The following is a 27,021-nucleotide window of genomic DNA, read 5'->3' on the forward strand; positions in this document are numbered from 1 at the left end:
GGATTCACTACTACCAAAACCAATCCGTCTTACAATAGAAATATTGTTAAATCTCAAGATATAATAATTCTTGGCTCGTGCGGCCCTCGTGTGCATCGCCCCATGCTCACCGAGCCATGCAGAAAACAAAAGCGGCGGAAACATTACTCCAGTCGTCGACAAGAAAGATCGCGAGACAGTTTTCTACCGAAACTCAGCTAAAAACATACTAAAAACCAACATTAAAATCGTTCAAACAGATAAAAACCTCGACAACTTTCACCTACCAATAGGAAATTTCAAAAAAAGAACAGCAAATAATTTCCAATAAAACTTTTTTATACTGTGCATTGTCAAAACTATTGTGTAAATAAAAAAACTCATTTTTTTGTGAAATAGTAGTAAGGAAAATAAATATAAAAATAATAGTGAATTTAAAAACAACTATTGGAGAAATTAAATAATAATGCTTCATTATAATTATGCAAAAGAAGATCGTGCATTGACTCGATAAATCTGACAGTTATTTTTTTATTTTGCTTATATGAACATGGCCGGCAAAAGCATCGCTCTGTTCTGCCTATTTGCTTTCTACACACGGAATGCAGCGGGCGATGATTACCTCAGGATGGTAAGTGCGAATCAATTACATTTATCAAGATCATAGATAATAAACAGATAACGCAGTAAAAGTCGCTTTTTATATTATTTAAACAAGGTTTTTGCTTTGCACTACATTAATATACTTACGATTTGCTCATTCATCGTATGAATGTCACATTTACTTAACATAAATCAAACTATATCATTATAAAAACCCCTTCACTGCATGAAAAATAGATAGTAACACCTATTCTCAGATCTACCTAATATACAACTTCATTAAATATAAAACTTCATTAAAATCAGTCCAGTAGTTTCGGAGGAGTGCGACAAATCCACAGTGACATGAGAATTTTATAGAAGACAATAAAACAAAACATAGATTTGTTAATCCTTTACGCTGCGGCTACTGAAGCGATTTGGCTGAAATTTGGAATGGAAATAGATTTTACTCTGGATTAACAGATCTTCTCTGGACGTCGTCTGCGTGGAAATCAGTTTTTTACAAATCCCTCAGGAACCATGGATTTTTCCGGGATGAAAAGTAGCCAATATTTTAATCCAGAGTAAAATCTATTTTCATTCCAAATTTCAGCCAAGTCTCTTCAGTAGTTGCGGCGTTATAGAGTAACAAACATCCAAACCAACATCCATACAAACTTTCGCGTTTATAATATTAGTAGGATGCACATTGTACATAGATGATAATATGGGTTCAAATATCGAAAGCAAATACGGACTGAAGACAATTCTGTAAAAAAATACAGTATCTTGTAGTCCGTAGATACTATAATATCAGGTCACAGATTCATTAAGTTTTCGCGGAAAATAGCAAATCAAAAAATAGAAAACAGCAAATTACTCATTGTTCAAGAAGCTTGGATAATTAAGCTTCAAATGACCCGGTTTTAGGCGGAAAATTTGTCAACCCGGTCACCTCACCGTGAAGGTTGGTTTTTCAAGCACAAAGACTTAACCCGTTTACTGTGGGTAATACCGTGACGTCGTTTTTGGTGGTTTCGCGTTTAATTTACGTACGTATGATGATAATAATAATTACTATTATCATACGTAGTTAAATTAGTTACCTTAGATACCAAGACAATGTTTAACTATCACAAAAAAATGTAACTCACTTCCAAAAAGGTTTAATATACGACAGTGCGTGTTGCCAGTGATGACGTACGGATCCGAGACTTGGTCGCGAACTATAGGCCTCTTATGAAGGCTTAAAGTCACTCAGCGAGCGTTGGAGCGAGCTATGCTTGGAGTTTCTCTGCGTGATCGAATCAAAAATGAGACCGAGGTGTTTTGAAGTTTACGCAAGATGTCTAAGTCCGGCAGTGGACGTCCATCGGATGTTAATGGTGATGATGATGATTAACTACTGAGTAGTCCGATTTTGATAATAATTTATTTTATCAGAAAGAGTATTTCGAAGTAGGTTTTTTTAAATAAAATAAGCTCCCGCTTGACCACAATCTCACTTGATGATAAGTAAGTGGTAGGTACTTGTGGTCAAAACCGGAACGCGTCTAAAAGATGTCTATTCACTCTTGTCCTAAAGTTTATATAAGAATCAGGAAAGACTTTGGACAGCTATACCCTAGCCCTGCATACGGCGTACCTTTAAGAAATTAAGCCGATAAACGGAATTACGCTAAAAACCGCATTTATGTGTGAAACTGAAAGAGCTTAAAAATGAAAACAGAGGGAACAATACTAAGTTAATAAAAAATAATAAGTTAGTTTTTAGTATTAAACATGGCTTACGAACATTGGTTGTAAAATTATTAAACTATATCTTTATTCGAACATGTTTTGCCATACTAAATTAGTGGTTATAGGCGTGCAAATATTTACGGATTTAGTGTCCTTTTATTGATTCATATCCACCCTTATTCGGCGCACTGCTGAGGACGAGTCTCCTCTCACAATGAGTGGGGTGAGGCCAATAGTCTACCTCGCTGGCCCAATGCGGATTGGCAGACTTCACACACGTAGAGAATTGAGAAAATTCTCAGGTATGCAGGTTGCCTCACGATAAAGTGTCCTTACTGAACCGATTTTATAAATTCTATTACTAATAGGAAGCTGCATTATCATCAAGTGACATAGGCTATATTTTATTCCCGTATTCCCACAGGAACGGAATCTACGCGGGTAAAATCGCGGTGCGTCTAATAGTATTTAAGTATATAAAATCAACTACATCAAAGTAATTCAAACGGCAATTAGAATACACTTAAAACCGTTTCGAAAGCGGGTTTTATGTACACCCATTGTCTTGTCTGTCCGTATAGTTTAACTGAACTACGTAACTTGATAGGCAACCACTCAAAACAATGTGCCACAACCTACTGTTCCAAAAACAAAGACCATATCAGACCTGAAAACATGAAAGTTGTAGGTTCAGTTTTTGACTGACTTTAACTTTATTAAATTGATTGAGTTTATTTTGCGTTAATTTTGTTTTTCTATACTAATATTATAAAGAGGTAAAGTTTGTAAGTTTGTCACATTTTTTAAATGGGGTAATCTTCGGAACTACTGGTCCGATTTAAAAAATTTTTTCACCAGTAGAATGCTACATTATCGGGGAGTGCTATAGGCTATATTTTATATTGGTATCATATATATTAGCCGAGTTATCACAGTTTTTGTCATACAGGTCGGACTGAAAATCCTCTTAAACAGACTTATTCGAATGCGCTGCCTTAACTATTGTGTAAAATTGAAATTAATGTATGGAGACTATATGTATCTTTAAAAGTTCTACAAAAAAGTCCGCGACACCATATATCTGTCTTCTATATATTAGCAGATATAGTACCTTTTGTGTTATAAAAATTATTAATTTTATATACTTAGGTTTACGTCATTATTTATACAACTAAACTTTAATCCTAATTAAAATAAATTATTTAATAATCACAAGGATATTATAGAGATAAGATTTGCCCTTTACAGTATGTTAATTACTTAAATAGTTTCGGAGATAATACAAAATTTCTAAAAGACGCAGAAATTCCGTTATATGACGCCCGGCGCTTTCTATAACGTAGTTCCTGTTCCCGTATGAATATGGGGATCAAACATAGCCTATGACACTCGCAAATAACGTAGCTTTCTATTGGTGAAACAATTTTCCAAATCGGTCCAGTAGATCCAGAGATTACCTCCTACAACCACACGAACTTTACCTCTTTATATTATTAGCATAGAAGTCTCTATTTCTCTTGGTCATACTACCACTCTCGAAGGACTGGACCGATTTTGCTAAGGGTAGGGGTAAGATAGAAAAGTTACAGGGTAGGGTAGGGTACGGGTAGGGTAGGGTAGGTTTAGGGTCGGGTTTAGGGTAGTGGTAGGGTAGGGGTAGAGGTAGGGTAGTGGTAGGGTAGAGGTAGGATAGGCGTGAGACAGGGGCACGGGTGGGATAGGGGTAGGAAAGGTATAGGGTACGGGGAGGGTAGGGGTAGGATGGGGGTAGGGGTAAGATGGGGTGGGAAGGTGTAGGTAAGGTAGGGGTAGGGTAGGGGTAGGTTTGGGGTAGGGTAGGGTAGGGGTAGGGTGGGGGTAGGGGTAGGGTAGGGTAGGGGTAGGGTAGATGTAGGGGTTGGGTAGGGTAGGGTTGGGGTAGTGGTAGGGTAGGGGTAGGGTAGGGGTAGGGTAGGGTAGGGGTAGTAGTAAAGTTGACATCGAAATTTACGCGGACGAAGTCGCGGGCGACCGCTAGTCAATTATAATTATATACGTAACTATCGTAAGCCTGCAACTTCGTCCGCGTGGAAATCAATGTAAACTTTCAAGCCCTTTTTACCACTTTACGGGTTGAATTTTTGAATTACGTTTCATTTGAATTCATTCAGTAGGTTCAGCGTGATGCCCGAATAACAAATAAACACGGACAGATAGACAAAAAATCGAAAAAACCAACCAACCCAACAAAAATTTTCTTCAATGTATAGAATGTACAGAATTTCTATTATAAGTATAGATTCTAGATGACGCTGGCGTCCGTTATGCCACGATAACGTTTGTTGTTACAAACAAATGGTATAAGTAAAATCTTAAATTGCTAATAAATGTATAGAGTTCGACCAGTTTTATTATAAGTATAGAAGATAGTTATAGATAAGGCAATTGATAGCCCAATGGATATGACCTCTGTCTCCGATTCCGGAGGGTCCGTTCGAATCCAATCCGAATATGGGTTGATAAAGAAGAAGAAGAAGAAGGAAATTTGCTTACAAAAAAAAAGAATTTAGATGAATTTCGATCAATTATACCTACTCATGTAATATGATTTGGACTACTATATTTTTAGATTTTTTGAGCATATTGTGCTCCAAAAAAAAAGCAATAGTGCACAATGACTAGGTAATTCGTAACCTTGGTTCCACGTGATGCACATGTCTTATCTAACTACTTAATGATTTTAATTTCATCCGGTACTTATTCGCAAGATGATCTTGTGACAGATTTGAAGGTTTTTTGATTTTTTCAACAAAAAGTTAAATTCGTGCAAGTGAATCGCTACTTTTTTTATTATTATCTACAAGTTAGCCCTTAACTGCAATCTCACCTGATGGTAAATGATGATGCAGTCTAAGATGGAAGCAGGCTAACTTGTTAAGAGTAAGATGAAATCCACACTCCTTTCGGTTTCTACACGACATCGTACCGGAGCGCTAAATCGCTTGCAAGTACGTCTTTAATACGGCTTAAAAAGTTGATCAAATCTATAAAATTTTGACATCGCTAAAAGCACACATAAATGTATTTCTTATTGTTTTTTAATGTTCCCACGGGAATACAACTTTGTGGACTGTACGAGTATAGCCGATTAGGGAATTCGATAGTTTCCTTTTCTTATCTAGGATAAGTTTTCACCACCGAAACGAATGTAATCATGAGAAAACCGATGCTGCAGTCAGCAGCAGGGGCTGCCCTGTTTGTTGCAGGGAGGCCAGTGAGTAACCTGGTCAGACCAGCGGGTAGGTGGTCGGCCGCGTGGTCGTCGAATCGAAATACTGTTTACTAGCTCCGTCCGTATAATGGGCGGCCCATAGAATACTACTAAACTACTAATCCACCCATATTCGGCTCACTGCTGAGCTCGAGTCTCCTCTCAGAATGAGAGGGGTTAGGCCAATAGTCCACCACGCTGGCATAATGCGGATTGGCAGAGACACACGCAGAGAATTAAGACAATTGTTACAGAAGGTGGGAGAAGTAAAATAATATTTTCACTGTACACAAATTTATTCGATAACAATTTCAGCATAGCTTCCGCTATAATGTTAATATTACACGCTGATGGTAGTATATCAATGAATCTGCTAAACAACCCTCTATTTTATAATATTTGCAAAGTTAGTGTCTACTGTTGGTAGCACGAATATGTTAACAATACAAGTACGTTTTAATAATAGTTCCGGAGTATTATTATACAAACCAAACGTTATAATTCTATCTAAAATACATTAATAATTAAAAGATATTTATAACGATCGTAAAATAATATTAAAATATCGAAACACAAAGTTGAGAAATTAAATACAAACTAAATCATAACGTGACGTCATAGTTGTCAAGAGTAAAATAACCAATGATGAATTTATATCATGTAAAATAAATAATTATATTTATATCAATAATTAATAATAACCTCTCCACTGTTCGGATTGATAATCATTGTTACTTAATTAAATTTAACTATAATAACCGGAAGTCATAAAAGTATGAAATGAAATGACGCTACTATACGCTAGGCGGCGACACTTATCTATACGAAATAGGCGGGAAGCAGGTACTATTTGTAACATTCGGCCATCCTGAAGAAGCCGTGTCCCACGGCGTTCTGGTAACACTCTGGTATCTCCCACTGCACCATCAGTTATCTGGAAAGAACAGGATCCAGCAGTAATTTGAAACTGACAAGGTTTTGATCAATATACATAATCGAAGTGCTATCATAAAGCCTAATTCGTTTCTGGTAATTATGTTCATGGGTCACTTAGACTTCAAACCCAAACAATAAGTATATTGTGCTATCTATATGAAACAAATTCAGAAATTATGATAAAACAAAAACATCGCTATTAGTACTTCCAGACAGGTACCTAATCTGGAAATACTTATTTTACTATAAAATCACATATTTGAATTTTATCTGCATATTAGTTACTAGGTCATTCCGACTTCAATAAATATGAATCACTAAGATAACTTGATTAATCAAAATAACTCGGACCAATTCAAAATCAAAATCAAAATCTAAAATCATTTATTTCAAGTAGGCTCAGTTTACAAGCACTTTTGACACGACAGTAGACTATTTGTAAAGATTCTACCACCGGTTCGGAAGGCAGGTTCTGCTGAGAAGATACCGGCAAGAAACTCAACTGTTGCTCTTTTGAAAAAGTCATAGAGTATTATAATTTACAATTGATAACAATTACAATTTCTTATAGTTTTATTTCCTGTGTGAAGGTGGAAGCTGACCCAATGGCCTCCAAGCGCTTTTATCTTTATAGGAACTCATCAATGTTGTAGTAACCTCGACTAAGTAAATGTTTTTTACCACATTGCTTAAAGCTATGCATTGGCAGGTCCATCACAGTTTTGAGGATCTTGTTATAGAAGAGTACACCCAAACCTACAAACGATTTTTTTACTCTTTGGAGACGATATGCAGAAATAACTAACTTATGCCCGTGTCTAGTAAGACGTGGGTTTAAATCTCCTTTTCGTTTGGAATTCGTTCGTTCAATTTAGGTAAGCACACAAATACTTAGGTATTTCACACAGACAAAAACGTGTGTCACACAGACCCATGTCACACAGACGCAGGTCACACAGACGCAGGTCACACAGACGCAGGTCACACAGACGCAGGTCACACAGACGCAGGTCACACAGACGCAGGTCACACAGACGCGGGTCACACAGACGCGGGTCACACAGACACAGGTCACACAGACGCAGGTCACACAGACGCAGGTCACACAGACGCAGGTCACAAAGTCGTATATCATACAGACATATAGTAAAAGGTAAGCCATAGTCGAATATATAGATATAGACAGACGTGAGTCGCATAGAAGTGAATCACTGACGAGTGCCACACAAGACAGAAGTCACGTAGAAGTAAACCAAGAGGAACCGAATCACATATATCGCCACTTATGCATAAGTCACATAGAGAGAATCTTACAATAATATTGTTTCAATTGTGCGTTTTTTTTATTTAGAACTGTGAAAATCAATGTTAATTCTCGACTACCGTATATGAGGACATCTGTAACTTCATTTTCCTCCCTATCTACCAGAACAATCTGCAAATACGTAGAACTATTAATCTTGTTAATATTACAAGAATATAATTTAATATCTGTACTTATTCACTACCACATTCTATCAATAGACGAACTTTGAATTAAATTAATTGAATCTGTAAACTGCATCCTATAAGGTCTTAGCCCCCACACATTATAGTACAAATTTTATACGTAGGTACCGACCTATCTCATGTTACGCTTAAGAAATCTCTTATGATTAGATTTTAGTATATAAGTACATTTATATTGTAGTTTTCCCAAAAAACATATGTTTCCAAAATCAGTAATTCTGTGTATATCTATAATAATAATATGTGGGTACGAAACACCATTTTCATTACAGACATATTTTTGTTGATATAGCTATTGTTCCGTTTATTGTGTAGGTCTTGCTCTTGTACCTACATTAGGTGGCTGTAGTTCGCGGGTTGGACAAACTGACATTCAAACATTTTTATGACTGAACATTATGATGAGCTTACTGGAATAAGGAGTATTAATTCCTCGTGTGATATAGAAAAGTGTATCGTCTCACGTTTTTCCACTATCGGACATAATAACTACTATTTACTCGAGCCATCTATGATCGTTTAAATTTACACACACCTGACCATTAGCATACATAAAGTTCTATAGCATTCAATATAACCCTGATTTACCATTCTTCAACAAACTGTTAAATTACGGATAGTGGAAGCTTTACTCCATTATTATAAAGTAACTAGCTGACCCAACCAATGTTGCTTTGCTTTAGAAGTTTTACTACTAATCACCCTTATCGTTTAAGGGTATCAAAAATGTATAACAACCTTTTCTCGGACCTACCTAATATTATCTACATATAAAACTTAATCAGAACCGGTCAAACTATTTTGGAGGATTATAGCAACTAATCATATAATGATAATTTTATATGTAAAGCTAATCCAAATGATATTATTTATTTACTCATTAACTTTTAATCTTTTGATAGTATATAGTGAACTGAAAATTGTAACAGGAATACCCTGACTAAAACATATTTTGTAAGAATAATCAATTGATACAGTTAGCACCATAGTATAAATGGTTCCCTAGTATTTACAAAAGGCCCCTTAATGATGTAGACACATATAGTATTCAAATAAATAATTAGAACTCCCTTTAACTTTAGGCATACGATAACTTTCCATAAGCGCATGGTACACAATACTGCATGTATTTTTTTAATATAAGAAAAAGTAAATCTTTATATTTTTTTCACTTATTTAAAACCTGTGGTATTAAGTACTTAAATATGATATTTTTGCAACTACTACTAATTGTTAAGTTTTAGCTTCATTAATCGGTCTCAGTATAGTTTTCTTATTTAAGCAGTTATTATAACTAATATAATAGTTTTGTGTATAGGTGCGATAAAAGTTGTAATTTAATTTTCGTATTGAATTTGAAACTAGATGGCCCTGAGCTACAGTAAGATGCGGTAACTTTGGTGTGTTACTTAACCTAAACTAAATGTTGAATTGTGATTAAGGGCTCTTATGTTCAGGGTATAATGCTTATCATTTCTCATCGCGAAAAGAAGACGACTCTGTTCAGTTAGAGTTAGCCGTATACCACTGTATTCTAATTAGAGAGCCAGCTTGAATTGTCAATTTTCTTTCTTTCCTGGCTTATAAGTATCTTATTTGTGAACCAAAATCCTGAATAGCTAGCCACCCTTAAGCTAGGAGTAAACGAGGTAATAAATTATATTAGAACTAAAATAGCCCATTGAGCAATTGATAAGTACAGACAAACCCTAAGAGCAGATTTTATTATTTATCAAATCTACATCAGCTAAATCCTCGAATTATATGATAGAACTCTTCTTCAGAAGTTACTTCAATAAAGTACGCGATAGGCATACCTAATTATCACGTCTTGGCTAGTACCTACTGATACTAATTTACTATAGCGCTATTAATGAACTCTGTAAACGCTTTACTGTCATAAACGTCAACACCAAGTAATATCAAGTATTTAATTTTTCTAATTTTAAATGCTTTGAGATGTCCTGGCTGACTGTAATAAAAACTGGATAAACTGAATTCTGAACTAATACTATAATTATGATTAGTTACGATAAGTTGTTATATTTCATGAACAGTTTAATATGGGAGTATTTTGTAGGGTGATATAATAAGCAATAACATTTAATAGCTAATTGTGCAACCTACCGTACAAGTAATTCAATCAATAATATTAAACAATCTTTCTTTGCCCGCGGTTATTTAACACTTTTATGGAATACTTTACGAGACTCTTTTGATATCGGTATATGTTAATTTGGTTGTTTTAGGTAACATGGCGTTATGAACGGGATATTATTTTTTTTTACATGGCAGTTGGATGGATCTAAACATAAAAAGGTTTTTCCTAATATTTGATATATTATATGCTGTTTTTTTTTACTGTTTGTGAAAGAGCTCTATTCACTTATCAACTTCGCCAAGGAGAGCTATAATTTACCCAATTAGCTAAACAGAACTTTGTACAAAATGCCTGTTTACTTTTTATTATTACTCAAACAAATCAATAAAATGTAGCTTTGGTAAGAAGTCATACATTTAAAATAAATCTACTAAGGTTATAAACAGTTTTCTTGCTAGAAACTATTATACGACTGCAAGACTTTTGTACAGGACAAGATTACTAATAGGTATTTGAATCAGTGACTAGTTGTACCAGCAACTTGATCATTTACTGCCTTCTATAAATGTATAACAGTATAATAATCATTAAAAACTTTAACTTTCACGTATCACTACTTGAACACATCACGAGTACTTTATCCATATACCTGCATGTCTCGTCACATAGACATATGTAACCTATACCTACTACTCCACTCTAATATTTACTAGTGAGCACCTTCAAAACTTTTCATAACAATGGGCGATTTTTACTATTTTTCTGGCAGTATACTCAATTTACTTGTCGTACCAATGTATTATGTAATTTTATATGCACGCGGCACACCAATGACGAGGCGTTTGTATAAGCGCAAAAAAAAAGCGTTTACGATATAAAAGTATACATAGCTGGACTAACCTGGACTGTATGTGTTTGCTGCCGCGGAGTTTACGAAGTCGCAGCAACCCAGCAAATGGCTCGGCGCGGCGGCGCGGCGGCGCGGCGACTAGAGGCTCGTGCTCCCGCAGGTGTAGCAGGGCCCCAGTCCAGAGGGCTGAAGCGTAGGAGAGGCGCCATACACTGCAAGTTTTCTACACGTTCGCTGCCGCATTGACGATGCTTCTGTCTTCTTAGTTGCTTCTTTCTGTTCAGATGAAAACCCAAAGAGTTAATCAGACGTTTTGAGGCTGGAAGGCATTTGAACGTAGCTCCACCAGAAGGCTTTTGATGATACACGATAAAGCGTCTTCTCCAATAATGTTGCACTTCTCGAAGTCTTCCTTAATCCTTTGCTTTTACCGACATGACATCAAATTTTTCAACAAAGTCGACTAGTCGTAGAATGCTGTATCCGGACACGCTTGTATGACGATATTGTAGTCTTCGAAGTCTTTGTACCAGCGTTCATCAGGGTATTGTAGACGAAGCTTGATTACAAACTTCTTTGAGTTCCAATTCTGTGCGTCACATGTAGTTGATTTCTTGGTAAGGGCGTGGTGTAGAAGAAGAAAAAATTTCCGTTTTTGCTTTCTTCGATTCTTCTTCTTGCCGAGACCCGTAGCGTAGGATCCCAACAGTTTTATGCCCACTTCTGAGATGTTACAGAAGGTGGGAGAAGTAAAATAATATTTTCACTGTACACAAATTTATTCGATAACAATTTCAGCATAGCTTCCGCTATAATGTTAATATTACACGCTGATGGTAGTATATCAATGAATCTGCTAAACAACCCTCTATTTTATAATATTTGCAAAGTTAGTGTCTACTGTTGGTAGCACGAATATGTTAACAATACAAGTACGTTTTAATAATAGTTCCGGAGTATTATTATACAAACCAAACGTTATAATTCTATCTAAAATACATTAATAATTAAAAGATATTTATAACGATCGTAAAATAATATTAAAATATCGAAACACAAAGTTGAGAAATTAAATACAAACTAAATCATAACGTGACGTCATAGTTGTCAAGAGTAAAATAACCAATGATGAATTTATATCATGTAAAATAAATAATTATATTTATATCAATAATTAATAATAACCTCTCCACTGTTCGGATTGATAATCATTGTTACTTAATTAAATTTAACTATAATAACCGGAAGTCATAAAAGTATGAAATGAAATGACGCTACTATACGCTAGGCGGCGACACTTATCTATACGAAATAGGCGGGAAGCAGGTACTATTTGTAACACAATTCTGTGGTATGCAGGTTTTTTCACGATGTTTTCCTTCACCGATTGAGACACGTGATATTTAATTTCTTAAAATGCACACAACTGAAAAGTTGGAGGAGCATGCCGGGACCGGATTTGAACCCACACCCTCCGGAATCGGAGGCAGAGGTCATATCCACTGGGCTATCACGGCTCGCACCCATAGAATACACCTATAAGTATTTACGTACATTTATATTATTTCCAGGGAACGAATACAAACACAGCAGAAGCCACGCAGTTCCTTCGGGAATACGACAGAGAAGCTTCTGGAATGTGCTACAGGTAACCTTCTGCAGAATTATACTCTCTCTACTCTTTGATCTTCTAGAGAAGAGTGAATGATGAATGAATGAATGAATGCTAAGCCGCATTAATGCTTATCATCAAGTGTTAGCAATGACAGACAAGAGCTAATTTAAAATGTATTTTTTTTTATTTTACTGTAAATTAAAGAGCAGTGTTTACGGCTCTGAGTTCTGTGAATAAAAAATCAGTAACTTACCTTAATAACAACAAAGAACACCATTAAAAAAGTTATAGTTAATTCTCCGTTGGAAACAAATAGAATCAGTCAAATGAGTCAAGTAAAACAAACGGGTAAATATTAATTAACTGCCATCTAATAGGCTAAAAAATTTAACTCATCCCATTGCATTTGCAGAGCTAATGTTTTTTAGCCATAAAATATTATAGGGACTTTCTACTAAGACCTATTTCCAGTAACTTGCGACAATTTGGGTTAAACACTCTTGTTTAACCCAAATTTTCGAAATAGGAAAATCTTAATTAACAATTTCAGGGTGACCATGTCCCAATGGAAGTTCGTGACGAACATCACAGAGTACAACCGGCGCAGGATGCTGGAGGAACTGGCTCTAAGCACCAAGTTCGAGAAGCTCTCTTGGAGGAAGGCAGCTGCATATGATGCCTCAAGACTCCCAGACCCTCAGGGTAGGAAGCAGTTGATACGGATAGTTCAGGCCAGTCGAGCTTCTTTATCTGATGATAAATTCGCTGAGGTCAGTATTTTATTTCATATATACTTTTAAACAGTAAGAAACTGTAAACAGAAACAGAACTGTAAACAGGGTTCCGTAGTCCACAAGGAGCACTTATAGTTTCGCCATAACCGTCCGTCCGTCTGTCCGTCCGTCAGTTCGCGGTTTAGCGAGCTATTACTACTAGAAAACTGTAAATTAGCATAAGCATTAAAAATGTGAACAAAGTCGTAAAATAAAATCTTAAATATTTTTTTTTTTACAATTTAAGATCGTAAAGTCCTTCTTCAAAAAATGATATTTTCTTTTTGAAAACTTTTATCACAGACAATAATGTTTTTTTGTATATTTTTAAAGCAAGCATTGTCGAAGTTCCGCTTGACTTCATGACTCCACCTAGTTCTAAATTTAAATCGCTAAACTCTGTTCATTCTAAACGCGCATTATCCATGTTCATTTTTAATTTGTTTGTTGATTTCACATCGAGTTTAACTTTAGTATACTTCCTGAATCTCTTGTAACGAAAAACCCCTATATTTTTTTTTGATGGCCAAGTGCGGAAATGGCCCAGAATGTTATCGCCGCGTTGCAACGACTTGCGGTACGGACGACTTCAGTGTGCTCGTGGCGTTCGAGCCGTCCACATCTCTTGTTGTGTAATTCTTTATGGGTTACTTGGGATATGCGGGGAAAGTGACTTGAGTGGAAAAGGGGAGTGTTAGATATTTGTCAAAGGTGCCTTTAACCCTACACACACAACGTTTACAAATGCGTGACTTCACTCAAGGTCATTCTCTGCCATTCTAGGGTCTTATTTTGGTTACAGTTTGATTTGTTAATTAAGTTGTTCTGACAAATGTTGGGAATCATAACCTTTGATCGACATTAGTTTTCTTATTTTTGTAATCACCTCTTTGTCTACTAAAAAACCCAATATTTTCATAGTCAAGTCAAGTCAAGGACTTAAACCCAGGATTACTGAACAAATCAGGCAGTCAATATATTGGTATATGACGTACTGCCCTCTTTGGCTAGGGACAATCCCAGATCAGGCCTAAAAAATACGTTATTTTACAAGAAAAATTTTAATAGCATCCTGGAGTAAGGAAATTGTCGGTGTTAGTACAACCTCGTGCCTCGAAGAGCACGTAAAACCGTCGGTACTGCACCTGAGCTCTCATCGGTCTTGTCGGTCTCCCGTCCCATCGGACTATGAGAGTAAAAGTCAAAGTCAAAAGTCAAAATTCATTTATTTCAATTAGGCTTAGTTTACAAGAACTTTTGATTATTACTGATTGATTATGTCATAATTTAATTTAATTTAATGGTGGTAATAATAGTCGAAAACTTAAAACTAAAGTTACGAGGGTTCCAAACACGCCTTGGTCCGAGATGAGCCCACAACAAACTCAGCCAAGGTTTTTTTTTGTTTACCACCATTTTACAAATTTATTTAAAACTAAGCACACAGTCGTATATTACAGCTTAACGCCAAGCTTTTTTATCATTAATATAATCATTAACACAACATAAGCCTTTTCAAAAGCTTGCGTTAAAGGAATTGAGAGTTCACCTGTGCTTGCGCACACACTGGTGCACTATTGACGGCCTCCGTGGCGCAGTGGTATGCGCGGTGGATTTACAAGACGGAGGTCCTGGGTTCGATCCCCGGCTGGGCAGATTTAGATTTTCTTAATTTGTCCAAGTCTGGCTGGTGGGAGGCTTCGGCCGTGGCTAGTTACCACCCTACCGGCAAAGACGAACCGCCAAGCGATTTAGCGTTCCGGTAAGATGCCGTGTAGAAACCGAAAGGGGTGTGGATTTTCATCCTCCTCCTAACAAGTTAGCCCGCTTCCATCTTAGACTGCATCATCACTTACCATCAGGTGAGATTGTAGTCAAGGGCTAACTTGTAAAGAATAAAAAATAAAAAATAAAAAAAAAAAACTATATTTCTGTGTATATAGTTAATCTCAACATGAGATTGGTCGCTCTATTCAAATTTTAGACAATTCAACTATTTCTTATACTTCTTTTCAGATCCAACAAATAATAACAGAAATGAAGGAAGTGTATAACTCTGCAAAAATATGCCCTTTCGGCCAAAAACCTTATGATCCCCATGTATCGCGAACTACTCCACAACCCACGGAAAGTCCAGAAGCCAAAGCTTACCAACACAACCAGCCTATTCAGAATAGCCAACTTCATCAGGATATAACGGATTACCCCAACTACTGTGATATGCAACTAGATCCGGAAATTTCGAGGATTCTCGCACATTCGAGAATTGAAAACGAGTTGTTGTATGTATGGAAGAGTTTTAGGGATAAAACTGGGCCGAAGCTTAAGAATAAGTTCATGAGATATGTGCAGTTGGCAAACGAAGCTGCTGTCAATACAGGTATGATTTGAATGATACCCTTACCATCGACATTGTGAGTTTTAGATTAACTTTGACGGCCTCCGTGGCGCAGTGGTATGCGCGGTGGATTTACAAAACGGAGGTCCTGGGTTCGATCGCCGGCTGGGCAGATTGAGATTTTCTTAATTTGTCCAGGTCTGGCTGGTGGGAGGCTTCGGTCGTGGCTAGTTACCACTCTACCAGCAAAGACGTACCGCCAAGCGATTTAGCATTCCGGTACGATGCCGTGTAGAAACCGAAAGAGGTGTGGATTTTCATCCTCCTCCTAACAAGTTAGCCCGCTTCCATCTTAGACTGCATCATCACTTACCATCAGGTGAGATTGTAGTCAAGGGCTAACTTGTAAAGAATAAAAAAAAAAAAAAACAACTCAATAATTAATGGAAATAATGGGCAAGCTATATTATCGCTTATTATTAGAAAGCATTACAAACTATTAAAATAAAACTTGAAAGGAATTGCGAGCCGTGCCCAGTGAATATAACCTCTGCCTCCGATTCCGGAGGGTGAGAGTTCGAATCTGGTCCGAGGAATGCCCTTCCAACTTTTCAGTTATGTGCTTTTTAAGAAATTATTCGTAAATATCACGTGTCTCAAACGGTGAAGGAAAACATCGAGAGGAAACCTGCGTACTTGAGAATTTTCTTAATTCTCTACGTGTGCGAAGTCTGCCAATCCACATTGGTTAGGCAGACCATCAGCCTAACTCCTCTCATTCTGAGAGGAGACTCGAGTCCAACAGTAAGCCGAATATGGGTTGTGAAATGATGATGATGAAATAGCTCTCCAAAGCTATTTCTGAATATATCAAGGATATGTAGATGGATATTTGCAGGTTACAGAGACGCAGGTGATCAAATGCGTGCAGCTTACGACGACACGTCGTTCAGAGAGAGCGTGGAGGAGATCTACAACCAGGTGGCGCCTCTGTACAAGCAGCTGTTCACGTACGTGCGTCGGAGACTGATACTTCGGTATGGGGAAGCCAGCGTGAGGCCCGATGGCCCTATACCTGCACATTTATTAGGTAAGAAAAAAAGAAAAAAAGAAAGAAAGAAAGAAAAACAGTATCCTTTCCTAAAGACAGCATGTCTGTCTGTAACCCTTAAAAAAGAAAGGGTGTACAGCTCAGCATATGTCGTGTACTATATACAAGCATAACACTCGGCGCTGATTTTCAGCTGAGACCCGTGTGACGCCACAGCTAACATAAAAAATAAAAAATGTGAACAAATTCAAGTGAATTAAATTCAATTAGAAGCAGCAAATATGTTTAAAAATAATAATTAAGTATCAATTAAACTACAGATGTAAAGATATATAATGTGATTTATGGTAAGCACAATATAGGTACTCTAAAATACTTGAAGATCCAAGAAGGTCAAAAGCATGACCAAAATGTTTATCGTCAAGATAAACATTTTGATCATGCTTTTGACCTTAGGTAGCTCTAAAGGTATAAAAGGATGTATGCAGCAATGAAAAAGTCTAATGATATAAATCTCAACAAATTTATAACGAATGAAATCGAAAACTAACGAAGAATAATTTGTAGAGATATGTCCTCTATGATGCTGCAGGCACGTGGACTTATTGAATGATGAGCATCCAATAAGTTCACGTGCCTGCAGCGCTAACGGCAGGACATCCGATAAAACGGATGGTGTGTTGCTCTTCGCGACATAACTACATCACGTCTACTTCACCTTATTTGTCTCAGATTAAATTTTATACGTCCCTAGAGGATCTTGTGATGGCATTAAGTCATTTCCTGAAAAAGAAAATATTTCTTTAATAAGATTATAATTTTTATAGTCAAAGTTAATATTATTTCCAGGAAACATGTGGGCGCAAAACTGGAAATCGATCATGGACTTGGTGATGCCGTTCCCTCAGTCACCAAACTTGGATGTTACTTCGGAGATGCTTCGTCAAGGTTTCACTCCATTAAGGTTTGTTATATCACCAGTATTTTTAAAATCAAAATCAAAAATCATTTATTTAAAGTAGGCTCAGTTAACATGCAGTTTTGACACGTCAGTTGACTATTTGTAAAGATTCTACCACCGGTTCGGAAGGCAGGTTCTGCTGAGAAGAAACCGGCAAGAAACTCAACAGTTGCTCTTTTTAAAAAATCATACAGTATTATAATTTACAATTGATGATAACATTACAATTTCTTATAGTTTTACTTTTTGTGTGAAGGTGGAAGCTGATCCAATGGCCTCCAAGCGCTTTTATCTTTAAGGAACTCATCAATGTTGTAGTTAATGATTTCCTACTCTTTAGCCTGCTGTTCCTTTAAGGTACGGTATACTTATATATATACTAATTACTACTATTCCAGAATGTTCCAAATGGCGGAGGAGTTCTACGTGTCACTAGGTCTTCGCCCCGTGCCGCCTGAGTTCTGGCGCGGGTCCATGCTGGCGCGGCCGGCGCAGCGCAGTGTGCAGTGCACCGCCAGCGCCTGGGACTTCTGCAACAGAATAGACTACAGGTATAGTTCTGGCGCGGGTCCATGCTAACGCGGCCGGCGTAACGCAGCGTCCAGTACACTGCCAGCGCCTGGGACTTCTGCAACAGAATTGATTACAGGTATAGTTCTGGCGCAGGTCCATGCTAACGCGGCCGGCGTAACGCAGCGTCCAGTGCCCCGCCAGCGCCTGGGACTTCTGCAACAGAATAGACTACAGGTATGGTTCTGGCGCGGGTCCATGCTGGCGCGGCCGGCGCAGCGCAGCGTGCAGTGCACTGCCAGTGCCTGGGACTTCTGCAACAGAATAGACTACAGGTATAGTTCTGGCGCAGGTCCATGCTAACGCGGCCGGCGCAACGCAGCGTCCAGTACACAGCCAGCGCCTGGGACTTCTGCAACAGAATAGACTACAGGTATAGTTCTGGCGTGGGTCCATGCTGGCGCGGCCGGCGCAGCGCAGTGTGCAGTGCACCGCCAGCGCCTGGGACTTCTGCAACAGAATAGACTACAGGTATAGTTCTGGCGCAGGTCCATGCTAACGTGGCCGGCGCAACGCAGCGTCCAGTACACTGCCAGCGCCTGGGACTTCTGCAACAGAATTGATTACAGGTATAGTTCTGGCGCAGGTCCATGCTAACGCGGCCGGCGTAACGCAGCGTCCAGTGCCCCGCCAGCGCCTGGGACTTCTGCAACAGAATAGACTACAGGTATGGTTCTGGCGCGGGTCCATGCTGGCGCGGCCGGCGCAGCGCAGCGTGCAGTGCACTGCCAGAGCCTGGGACTTCTGCAACAGAATAGACTACAGGTATAGTTCTGGCGCAGGTCCATGCTAACGCGGCCGGCGCAACGCAGCGTCCAGTACACTGCCAGCGCCTGGGACTTCTGCAACAGAATTGATTACAGGTATAGTTCTGGCGCAGGTCCATGCTAACGCGGCCGGCGCAACGCAGCGTCCAGTACACAGCCAGCGCCTGGGACTTCTGCAACAGAATAGACTACAGGTATAGTGATGGCGCGGGTCCGTGCTAGCGCGGCCGGCGCAGCGCAGTGTGCAGTGCACCGCCAGCGCCTGGGACTTCTGCAACAGAATAGACTACAGGTACAGTTCTGGCGCGGGTCCATGAAAGCGCGGCCGGCGCAGCGCAGTTTCCAATGCACAAATTGTAAATGTAAAGAATGATTACTTAAAAAAAAAATTTTATGCTTGGAGTGAGGTGAGCAATCACCATATGAATGATCCAGGGCTACTGAATAGTGATATTGTAACTTTTTCTACAGGATAAAGCAATGCACCGAAGTGACAATGCAAGACTTGATCTCTACTCACCACGAGATGGCGCATATCCAGTACTATCTGCAGTATGCTGACCAACCACAGCTGTTCAGAGATGGCGCTAATCCTGGTAAAGTATTTGCATACCTACAATGTACTAATACTAATTATTATGCATCTTCAAGACAGAAATCGGCATTTTTATTTTCAGATACTTTTCAATTATTATTAGTACTTACTTGATAGCTTAATTGTATTTTATTATCTACGTAATTTCTTAATTGTTAATGATTGTTATTGTACCGTTCTGTTACCATATCGTTCATTTATTTTGCTCTAACTTACGTTACCTGCCTTTTTCCTTTCAGCATTTCACGAGGCCGTTGCAAACGCTGCTACACTATCTGTGTATAATATACCACATCTGCAAAGACTGGGACTTTACCAAAACAAGTAAAGTTACCATTATTTATCTACTAATAGCCAATGTGAATCCAAACTTCCATAAAGACTTCTGCAAAATTATGCCACTTAATCAAATAATTATAAAAAATATAAATTCCAATTTGTGTTAAATTTCAAATATTTATATCTTAAATTAAATGGCAATTTTATATTAGCATGGGATCCCTTGCGAAACGCTTAATACACAAAAGGGCAAAAATACTTAGTTTGACAATAACTTTGAAAGAAATAAGGCTTTAGGGCTTTCTAGTTTGTTTAATGTTAATAAAATTATATACACTCGTGAATTATTGAATGAAAAAAAACAAGATATATACTCGTATATTGTAAAATATATATTTAAAATGCATATACAGTCAAAAGCTAGCTATAGATCAATAATTAAAAATTGGAATTCTATGTATTTTAAAAAATGACTTTCTTTTCACCAGATCCCACGACCCTTACGAAGTCAGTATGAACTTCTTGATGTCTATGGCTTTAGAGAAGGTGGCTTATTTGCCTTTCGCATTTATGGTTGATCAGGTGAGGTCCTTTTAATGCTGTATCTGTAATTCTGCATATCTAAAATTTATGTTTAACCTAATTTTTTATATACTAATTCATATTTTCAGTGGCGTTGGTCGATATTTGAAGATGGCGTACATAACATGAACGCTAGGTGGTGGCAGATGAAATTACGATATCAAGTAAGTTTGAATTTAATTTGGATCACACAAATAAGTAGGTATGCATAACACACTGGCTCGAAAACATACAACAAAATGAGAAAAAATATCATCGTACCAAAAGCTTTTGTAAGGACTTCGAAACAGATTTCTAGCACTGAATACTCCAACGTCCATCCAGGTTGCCTCTTCAGCTTTGCGAGTAGTTGATCTATGTCGTTAACTTTGATTCTTCTTCGCATCTCTTCGTTTCTGACTCAATCATACAGAGATACCAATACTCCGAGTATATATGGTTATGGATAGATCCTTAAATATGTAAAATAAAGTAAATTATTATGATTTACAATTAGTATCTAATTTCAGGGCGTAACCCCTCCAATAGGCAGAACAGAAGCGGATTTTGATCCTGGATCGAAATACCACATCATTTCTGATCAAGTAAGCTAAAATATTGTAATCTAACCTAGCACCTACACTTTATCTTTAGTGTAGGTACTTGTATATTTTTCTTTTCTTCTCTTTCTAATTAGTATTCAAGCAAAGTACCTACGAGTAGGACCTTACCGCATTTGTCTGTTTTGATGCAGTTTTTAACCGACTTCCAAAAAGGAGGAGGTTCTACGTTCGGCTGTATGTATGTTTTTTTTTTTTTTTTTTTTTTTTTTTTTTTTTTATGTATGTCCAGCGATAATTCCGTCATTTTTGGACCGATTTTGAAAATTCTTTTTTTGTTTTGAAGGGTTTGATTCCAGGGTGGTCCCATTTTTTTCATGTCAGGATCTGATGATGGCATCCTGGAGAAATCGAGGGGAACTTTCGAAAATCGTAGAGACGGCTAGTGCGTTTGTTAGTGTTTCCATAAGGTATTTTAAACCACTACAATTTTATGAAGGTCTGGAGTTGGTCTGATGATGGAGCCGATACACAGACGATGGAACTCGTCAACGATTTACAGCAGGTACCTTTTGTTTGGGCTTAATTTATTTGTTTTGATGAGATCTTTCCACCTAGATGGGTTGTGACTGTATTAAAGGTCTGATGATGAAGACGAAGGACAGTGAAGAGAACTCCTCGACGGTTCACAGTAGCTACCTTGTGTTTGGACTTGATAAATTTGTATTGATGAAAACTTTCCACCTAGATGGGTTGTGACTGTATTAGGGGTCTGGTGATGAAGACGAAGGATAGTTAAGGGAACTCCTCGACGGTTCACAGTAGCTACCTTGTGTTTTGACTTGATAATTTTGTATTGATGAGAACTTTCCACCTGGATAGGTTGTGACTGTATTAGAGATCTGGTGATGAAGATGAAGGAGAGTTAAGGGAACTCCTCGACGGTTCACAGTAGCTACCTTGTGTTTGGACTTGATAAATTTTATATTGATGAGAACTTTCCACCCATATGGATTGTGACTGCATAGGGGGTCTGGTGATGAAGACGGAGGACAGTCACCTTTCTCGTTTTTCTGAATATTATTACGTGTGGATAAAGGAGGAGTGAAATTTTGTATATGAGTTAAAGTAGTATTTTTAAAATTGGGATTGTAGGACTTAGATACTTATCATAAGAAAATAACGTTTCAACTAATTGCTCATTATTTTTTGTTCACACTTAGTAGGTGTGCTAACACTAAAAATTAAAAAATAAAAATTTTAATAAAAAAAATTCAACCGACTTCCAACTCAATAATTAACCTAAACTAAAAAGCAAAAAATAACATCTTACCTATGTGCTACCTTCTGATCAGTTTGAAGGCGGTGCCAATCCAGTGTCATGTTTTAATTAAAGCCGTTTCTGAAAGAACCACAGAAATTATGTAATTTAAACGGCTTGAATTAAAACATCACTGGCTTGGCACCGCCTTCAAACTGATCAGAAGGTAGCACATAGGTAAGATGTTATTTTTTGCTTTTTAGTTTAGGTTAATTATTGAGTTGGAAGTCGGTTGAATTTTTTTTATTAAAATTTTTTTAGATTTTAATATGTTTTGTTAAAAAATAATTCGGACAATTTCCAATTATAAAACAAAGCCGCTCCGCCTGGTCTCTGTCTTTTCAAAATAACTCAAAAACAACTACACTAATTTCAATGTGGTTTTCGACAACATATAGAAAGATTTATGAGGAAGGTTTTTTTGTAAATAATTTGTCAAGATTCGAATACATTGATTGAGCTTTTTCATCGAAAAATCTGCTTAAATCCAGAATACTTGATATATTTCTGGATTTAGGCAGATTTTTCGACAGCATGATAGAAAATTTCTCTTTTTTAAATCTACAAAAAAAAAAATATTGGCATCAGCTAGTTAATTTATTTATTAACCGACTTTAAAAAAGGAGGAGGTTCTCAATTCAAGTCTTTGTTTTTTTTATATATCTTTAGATATTGCAACAAAACATACATAAATCGAACATACAAAATTTTAAAACTAAGGATAAAATGCAACGCAAACGGCGACCTTATCAGCAATAGTGATTAGTGAGTTTAATTATGATTATTTAGTAAAAAGTGTTTGTTACATTGCAGGAGTACATCAAATACTTCCTAGCTACTATCCTGGAATTCCAGATCTTCGAACAGCTGTGCATTGCGGCGGGGTATACGGGACACCTGCACGAGTGCGATGTATACAGGAGCAGAGACGCGGGGAGAGTCCTGAGGTGACCTTATTCACTTATAACCTACTAGCTAATCCTGTGGGAATACGAGAATAAATTTAATTATAGACTGTAAAAGAATTTTTAGAATCGGCTCAGTAGGTAGATCCAGAAAGGTACAACCAAAAATCATCATTGCCTGAAGACGAAAGTTTTCAAACCAGTGCTGCCAGCTCAGACCAATTATATGTAGAAGGACCAGTATCGTACCCAAAGTCACGAAGAAAATTGTCTGCCATTTTCTGAGGAAAACAATCTTACTTCTTCTTCTTCTTCTTCTAGAAGTTTTTGCCCGTTTTTAACACCATTCTACTACAAAAAAGGTACTTTTACGAAGCTCCGAACCGACCGAACCGACGAACACGATAACAACTGTGAAACATCGATACCATAGAGGCAGTCTTTATAATCGCATTAGATCATTGATCATATACTTTGACAGAAAAGTAATGTCTAGCGAGGCAGGTCCTGTAGAATAATTGGTCTGAGGCTGCCAGTGATGATTTACAGATGTAAGACTTGGCCGCTGACAGTGGCCCTCATAAGAAGGTTCAAAGTCGTTAGCAGGCGATGGAGCGAGCTATGCTTGGAGTTTCTCTGCGAGATTGAATCAGAAATGAAGAGATCCGCAGAAGAACCAAGCTGACGTGGCTCAGCGAGTCGCGAAATTGAAGTGACAATGGGCAGGGCACATAATTCGAAGAGCCGTTGGACGTTGGGGTGCCAAGGTGCTCAAATGGTGACCAAGCACTGGAAAGCGTAGAGTTTTAAGCTACATACTGATGATGCATGATGATGCATGATGATGATGATGATGATGATGATGATGATGATGATGATGATGATGATGATGATGATGATGATGATGATGATGATAAAGGCGACGACTACGACGACGACAACGACGACGATGATGATGATGATGAGGTAGATGTTGTTGATGCAGTCCGATGCAATTTTTTTATTTCGATCATCGTTTTCCATTAATTATTATTTCCAGTGAAATAATGCAGCCTGGAGCGTCGATGTCAGCTTCGGATATAATAAGAAGCATGACCCGGGGCAAGACCAACAGAATATCGCCAGAGTCACTCGTCAAGTTAGTATCCTAATCTATACTAATACTATGGAGCTGAAGAATTTGTTTGTTTGGTTTGTGGTGAACCAAGGAGTTCGCTTTCCGTAAGACTGGCTGTTTCATCGCGAGTTTCGAATATAGAACACGATCTGCCTGGCTGCACATCAAACGTGCGCAGAGGAGGGCTGAGCCGGCCATTACCAATTCAAATCTTCACACAAGCGGCTGTTGTTCGAACAACAGCCTGGATTATCATTTCACCGCCTCCATTTCGTGATACGTTTATTATGTAGGTACTTACAGAACCGTCAATGGATGAGTCCGACTCACACTTGTCCGGTCAGTTATTCTGAAACTACGCACTACTGCTGCTGTTATTATTATACTAGCTGATGCCGCGCGGTTCCCGTTCCCGTAGGAATACATGCATATAGCCTATAGTCTTCTTCTATAAATAGGCTATCTAACACTGAAAGAATTCTTGAAATCGGACCAGTAGTTCCTAAGATTAGCGCGTTCAACCTTTGGCACTAGTATCAATGTTTACTTTAATTACTTGGAAATAAGACGACCGCCGGTTATAACATGAAATATTCCAATAATTAATAGTACCTACTGGTAGGAGTACCTTACTAGTCCAGGAATCGAATTGAGCAGCTTCTGAATCGAATTTTAGACTCCCTGTTTTAAGCCTAAATTATAAATTGGTATATATTGTTTGAGGTTTTTTCTTGTAGATTCTTGTGGTATAACCAATGATAATTTTATACTATACATCGGTTAAGTCCCTACAAAATCACCTCAAAAAGTGATTCGAATAATAGGCTACAACACTGAGCGCAAACATTCGCAATTTTGTCTTTAATTCCATTATAATATATTTATGTATAGTTTTTACACTTCCTGAACTGTGTGTTGTTCGATATTGTAGACGATACTTTATTTGTTAACTAACATTGAGTTGTGTATAAATTTCCTCTTTTGAGTGCCTCATGTTTCATGCGCTAGTAACACCTCTAACAGTATTTATTTATTTAATATCATTGTGTTTAACGATGTTATTTGCCAAATTTAAACATTATATTTAGGTATGTGTAAGAAAATATTTTTCTATATTTAGATATATAATATAATTATTTATGAATTCATTGATTATGAATAAAATACATATTTAGCAAATGCCCAAAACTTCGCTTTTCTGGAGTTTCTATAAAATAAAACAAAGCCTGAATGTTATTCCAAGTTAAGCTTTATTTACCTGTATTTTTACAGGTATAAAAGTCCAAAGTATGTTTTTGAGATTTACTCAAATAAACAGGCAACTACGTCTATCTAGGTTTGTTTGTTTGAGCCAAATTTCCAAATCTATTCGACTGATTTTTCGTGTGTCTGAATAGCGACTACATTATAATAATAATTATTGTTTTTTTTTTTAATTTTCAGATATTTCCGTCCACTTGAGCTTTGGCTGCGCGTGCAAAACCGGGACGAGCAGGTTATAGGCTGGAACTCCAACTTCCACGACGTGGCGCTTTTCGCCCCACAGAGGGCGCTGTCAAATACAAACTGCTTTTCATTTTTAATGTTACTCACCTCCTTTGTTATTGTGAATAGTATGTAAGATTGTTTTATTTTTAATAAATAATATTTTGTTTTAAGAGTTTTTTTTTCTTTTCTTCAATTATTGTTTATGGGTTAGGCAAATTAGATCGGTGACTGTAAGTACAGTGTGTATCCAAGTTACGAAGTGATTCATTTATAACAAAGAAATTTAAAATACGATCATGTATCTATACATCCATATCCATACTTAATATTATACTCGTAAAGTAGGTCTGTCTGTCTGTTACCTTTTCACGGCTAAATGAGATAATTATAGAATACCAAAATTCATCTGGATCAGTTTAGGATCAAGAAGAAATCATGAAATGAATACGAAATGTAAAACTTCAAGAATTTTTAATTTTTACATTTCGTAAAACCCTTAAAGGGTTGAAAGGGGATGATGTAAGCTTAGACTAATTATTCGCAGACAAAGTTGCTAGCGCAGACTAGTCATTTATAGGGGGACACGGGGCACTTTTGTACAGTATCTATCTATACTAATCTATACTAATATTATAAAGAGGTAAAGTAAGTTTGTAAGTTTGTCACATTTTTTAAATGGGGTAATCTTCGGAACTACTGGTCCGATTTAAAAAATTTTTTCACCAGTAGATTGCTACATTATCGGGGAGTGCTATAGGCTATATTTTATATTGGTATCATATATATTAGCCGAGTTATCACAGTTTTTGTCATACAGGTCGGACTGAAAATCCTCTTAAACAGACTTATTCGAATGCGCTGCCTTAACTATTGTGTAAAATTGAAATTAATGTATGGAGACTATATGTATCTTTAAAAGTTCTACAAAAAAGTCCGCGACACCATATATCTATCTTCTATATATTAGCAGATATAGTATCTTTTGTGTTATAAAAATTATTAATTTTATATACTTAGGTTTACGTCATTATTTATACAACTAAACTTTAATCCTTATTAAAATAAATTATTTAATAATCACAAGGATATCATGGAGATAAGATTTGCCCTTTACAGTATGTTAATTACTTAAATAGTTTCGGAGATAATACAAAATTTCTAAAAGACGCA

General features: G+C 37.2%; 1 protein-coding gene across 1 annotated transcript; it reads left to right on the plus strand.

The window, feature by feature from the left end:
- LOC112053787 (angiotensin-converting enzyme-like) lies at positions 1-26,021 on the plus strand. The gene is made up of 15 exons (XM_024093339.2): positions 1-610; positions 12,522-12,598; positions 13,116-13,335; positions 15,355-15,718; positions 16,575-16,766; positions 17,577-17,691; positions 18,087-18,239; positions 19,497-19,621; positions 19,860-19,944; positions 20,388-20,481; positions 20,571-20,645; positions 20,991-21,065; positions 23,155-23,288; positions 24,286-24,384; positions 25,807-26,021. The coding sequence occupies exons 1-15, from the start codon at positions 524-526 to the stop codon at positions 25,982-25,984; spliced, it is 2,073 nt and encodes a 690-aa protein (XP_023949107.1). The 5' UTR covers positions 1-523; the 3' UTR covers positions 25,985-26,021.
- Positions 26,022-27,021: the final 1,000 nt, after the last annotated feature.

This window comes from Bicyclus anynana, chromosome 18, assembly GCF_947172395.1.
Source record: "Bicyclus anynana chromosome 18, ilBicAnyn1.1, whole genome shotgun sequence".
Lineage (NCBI taxonomy): Eukaryota > Metazoa > Arthropoda > Insecta > Lepidoptera > Nymphalidae > Bicyclus > Bicyclus anynana.

Bases quoted from the DNA above. Each gene is read 5' to 3' on its own strand.
- LOC112053787 (XM_024093339.2), top strand. From the start codon at position 524: ATGAACATGGCCGGCAAAAGCATCGCTCTGTTCTGCCTATTTGCTTTC. The intron at 17,692-18,086 runs GTTTGTTATATC...CTACTATTCCAG, and splicing joins CAAGGTTTCACTCCATTAAG to AATGTTCCAAATGGCGGAGG. The intron at 20,482-20,570 runs GTGAGGTCCTTT...TCATATTTTCAG, and splicing joins TCGCATTTATGGTTGATCAG to TGGCGTTGGTCGATATTTGA.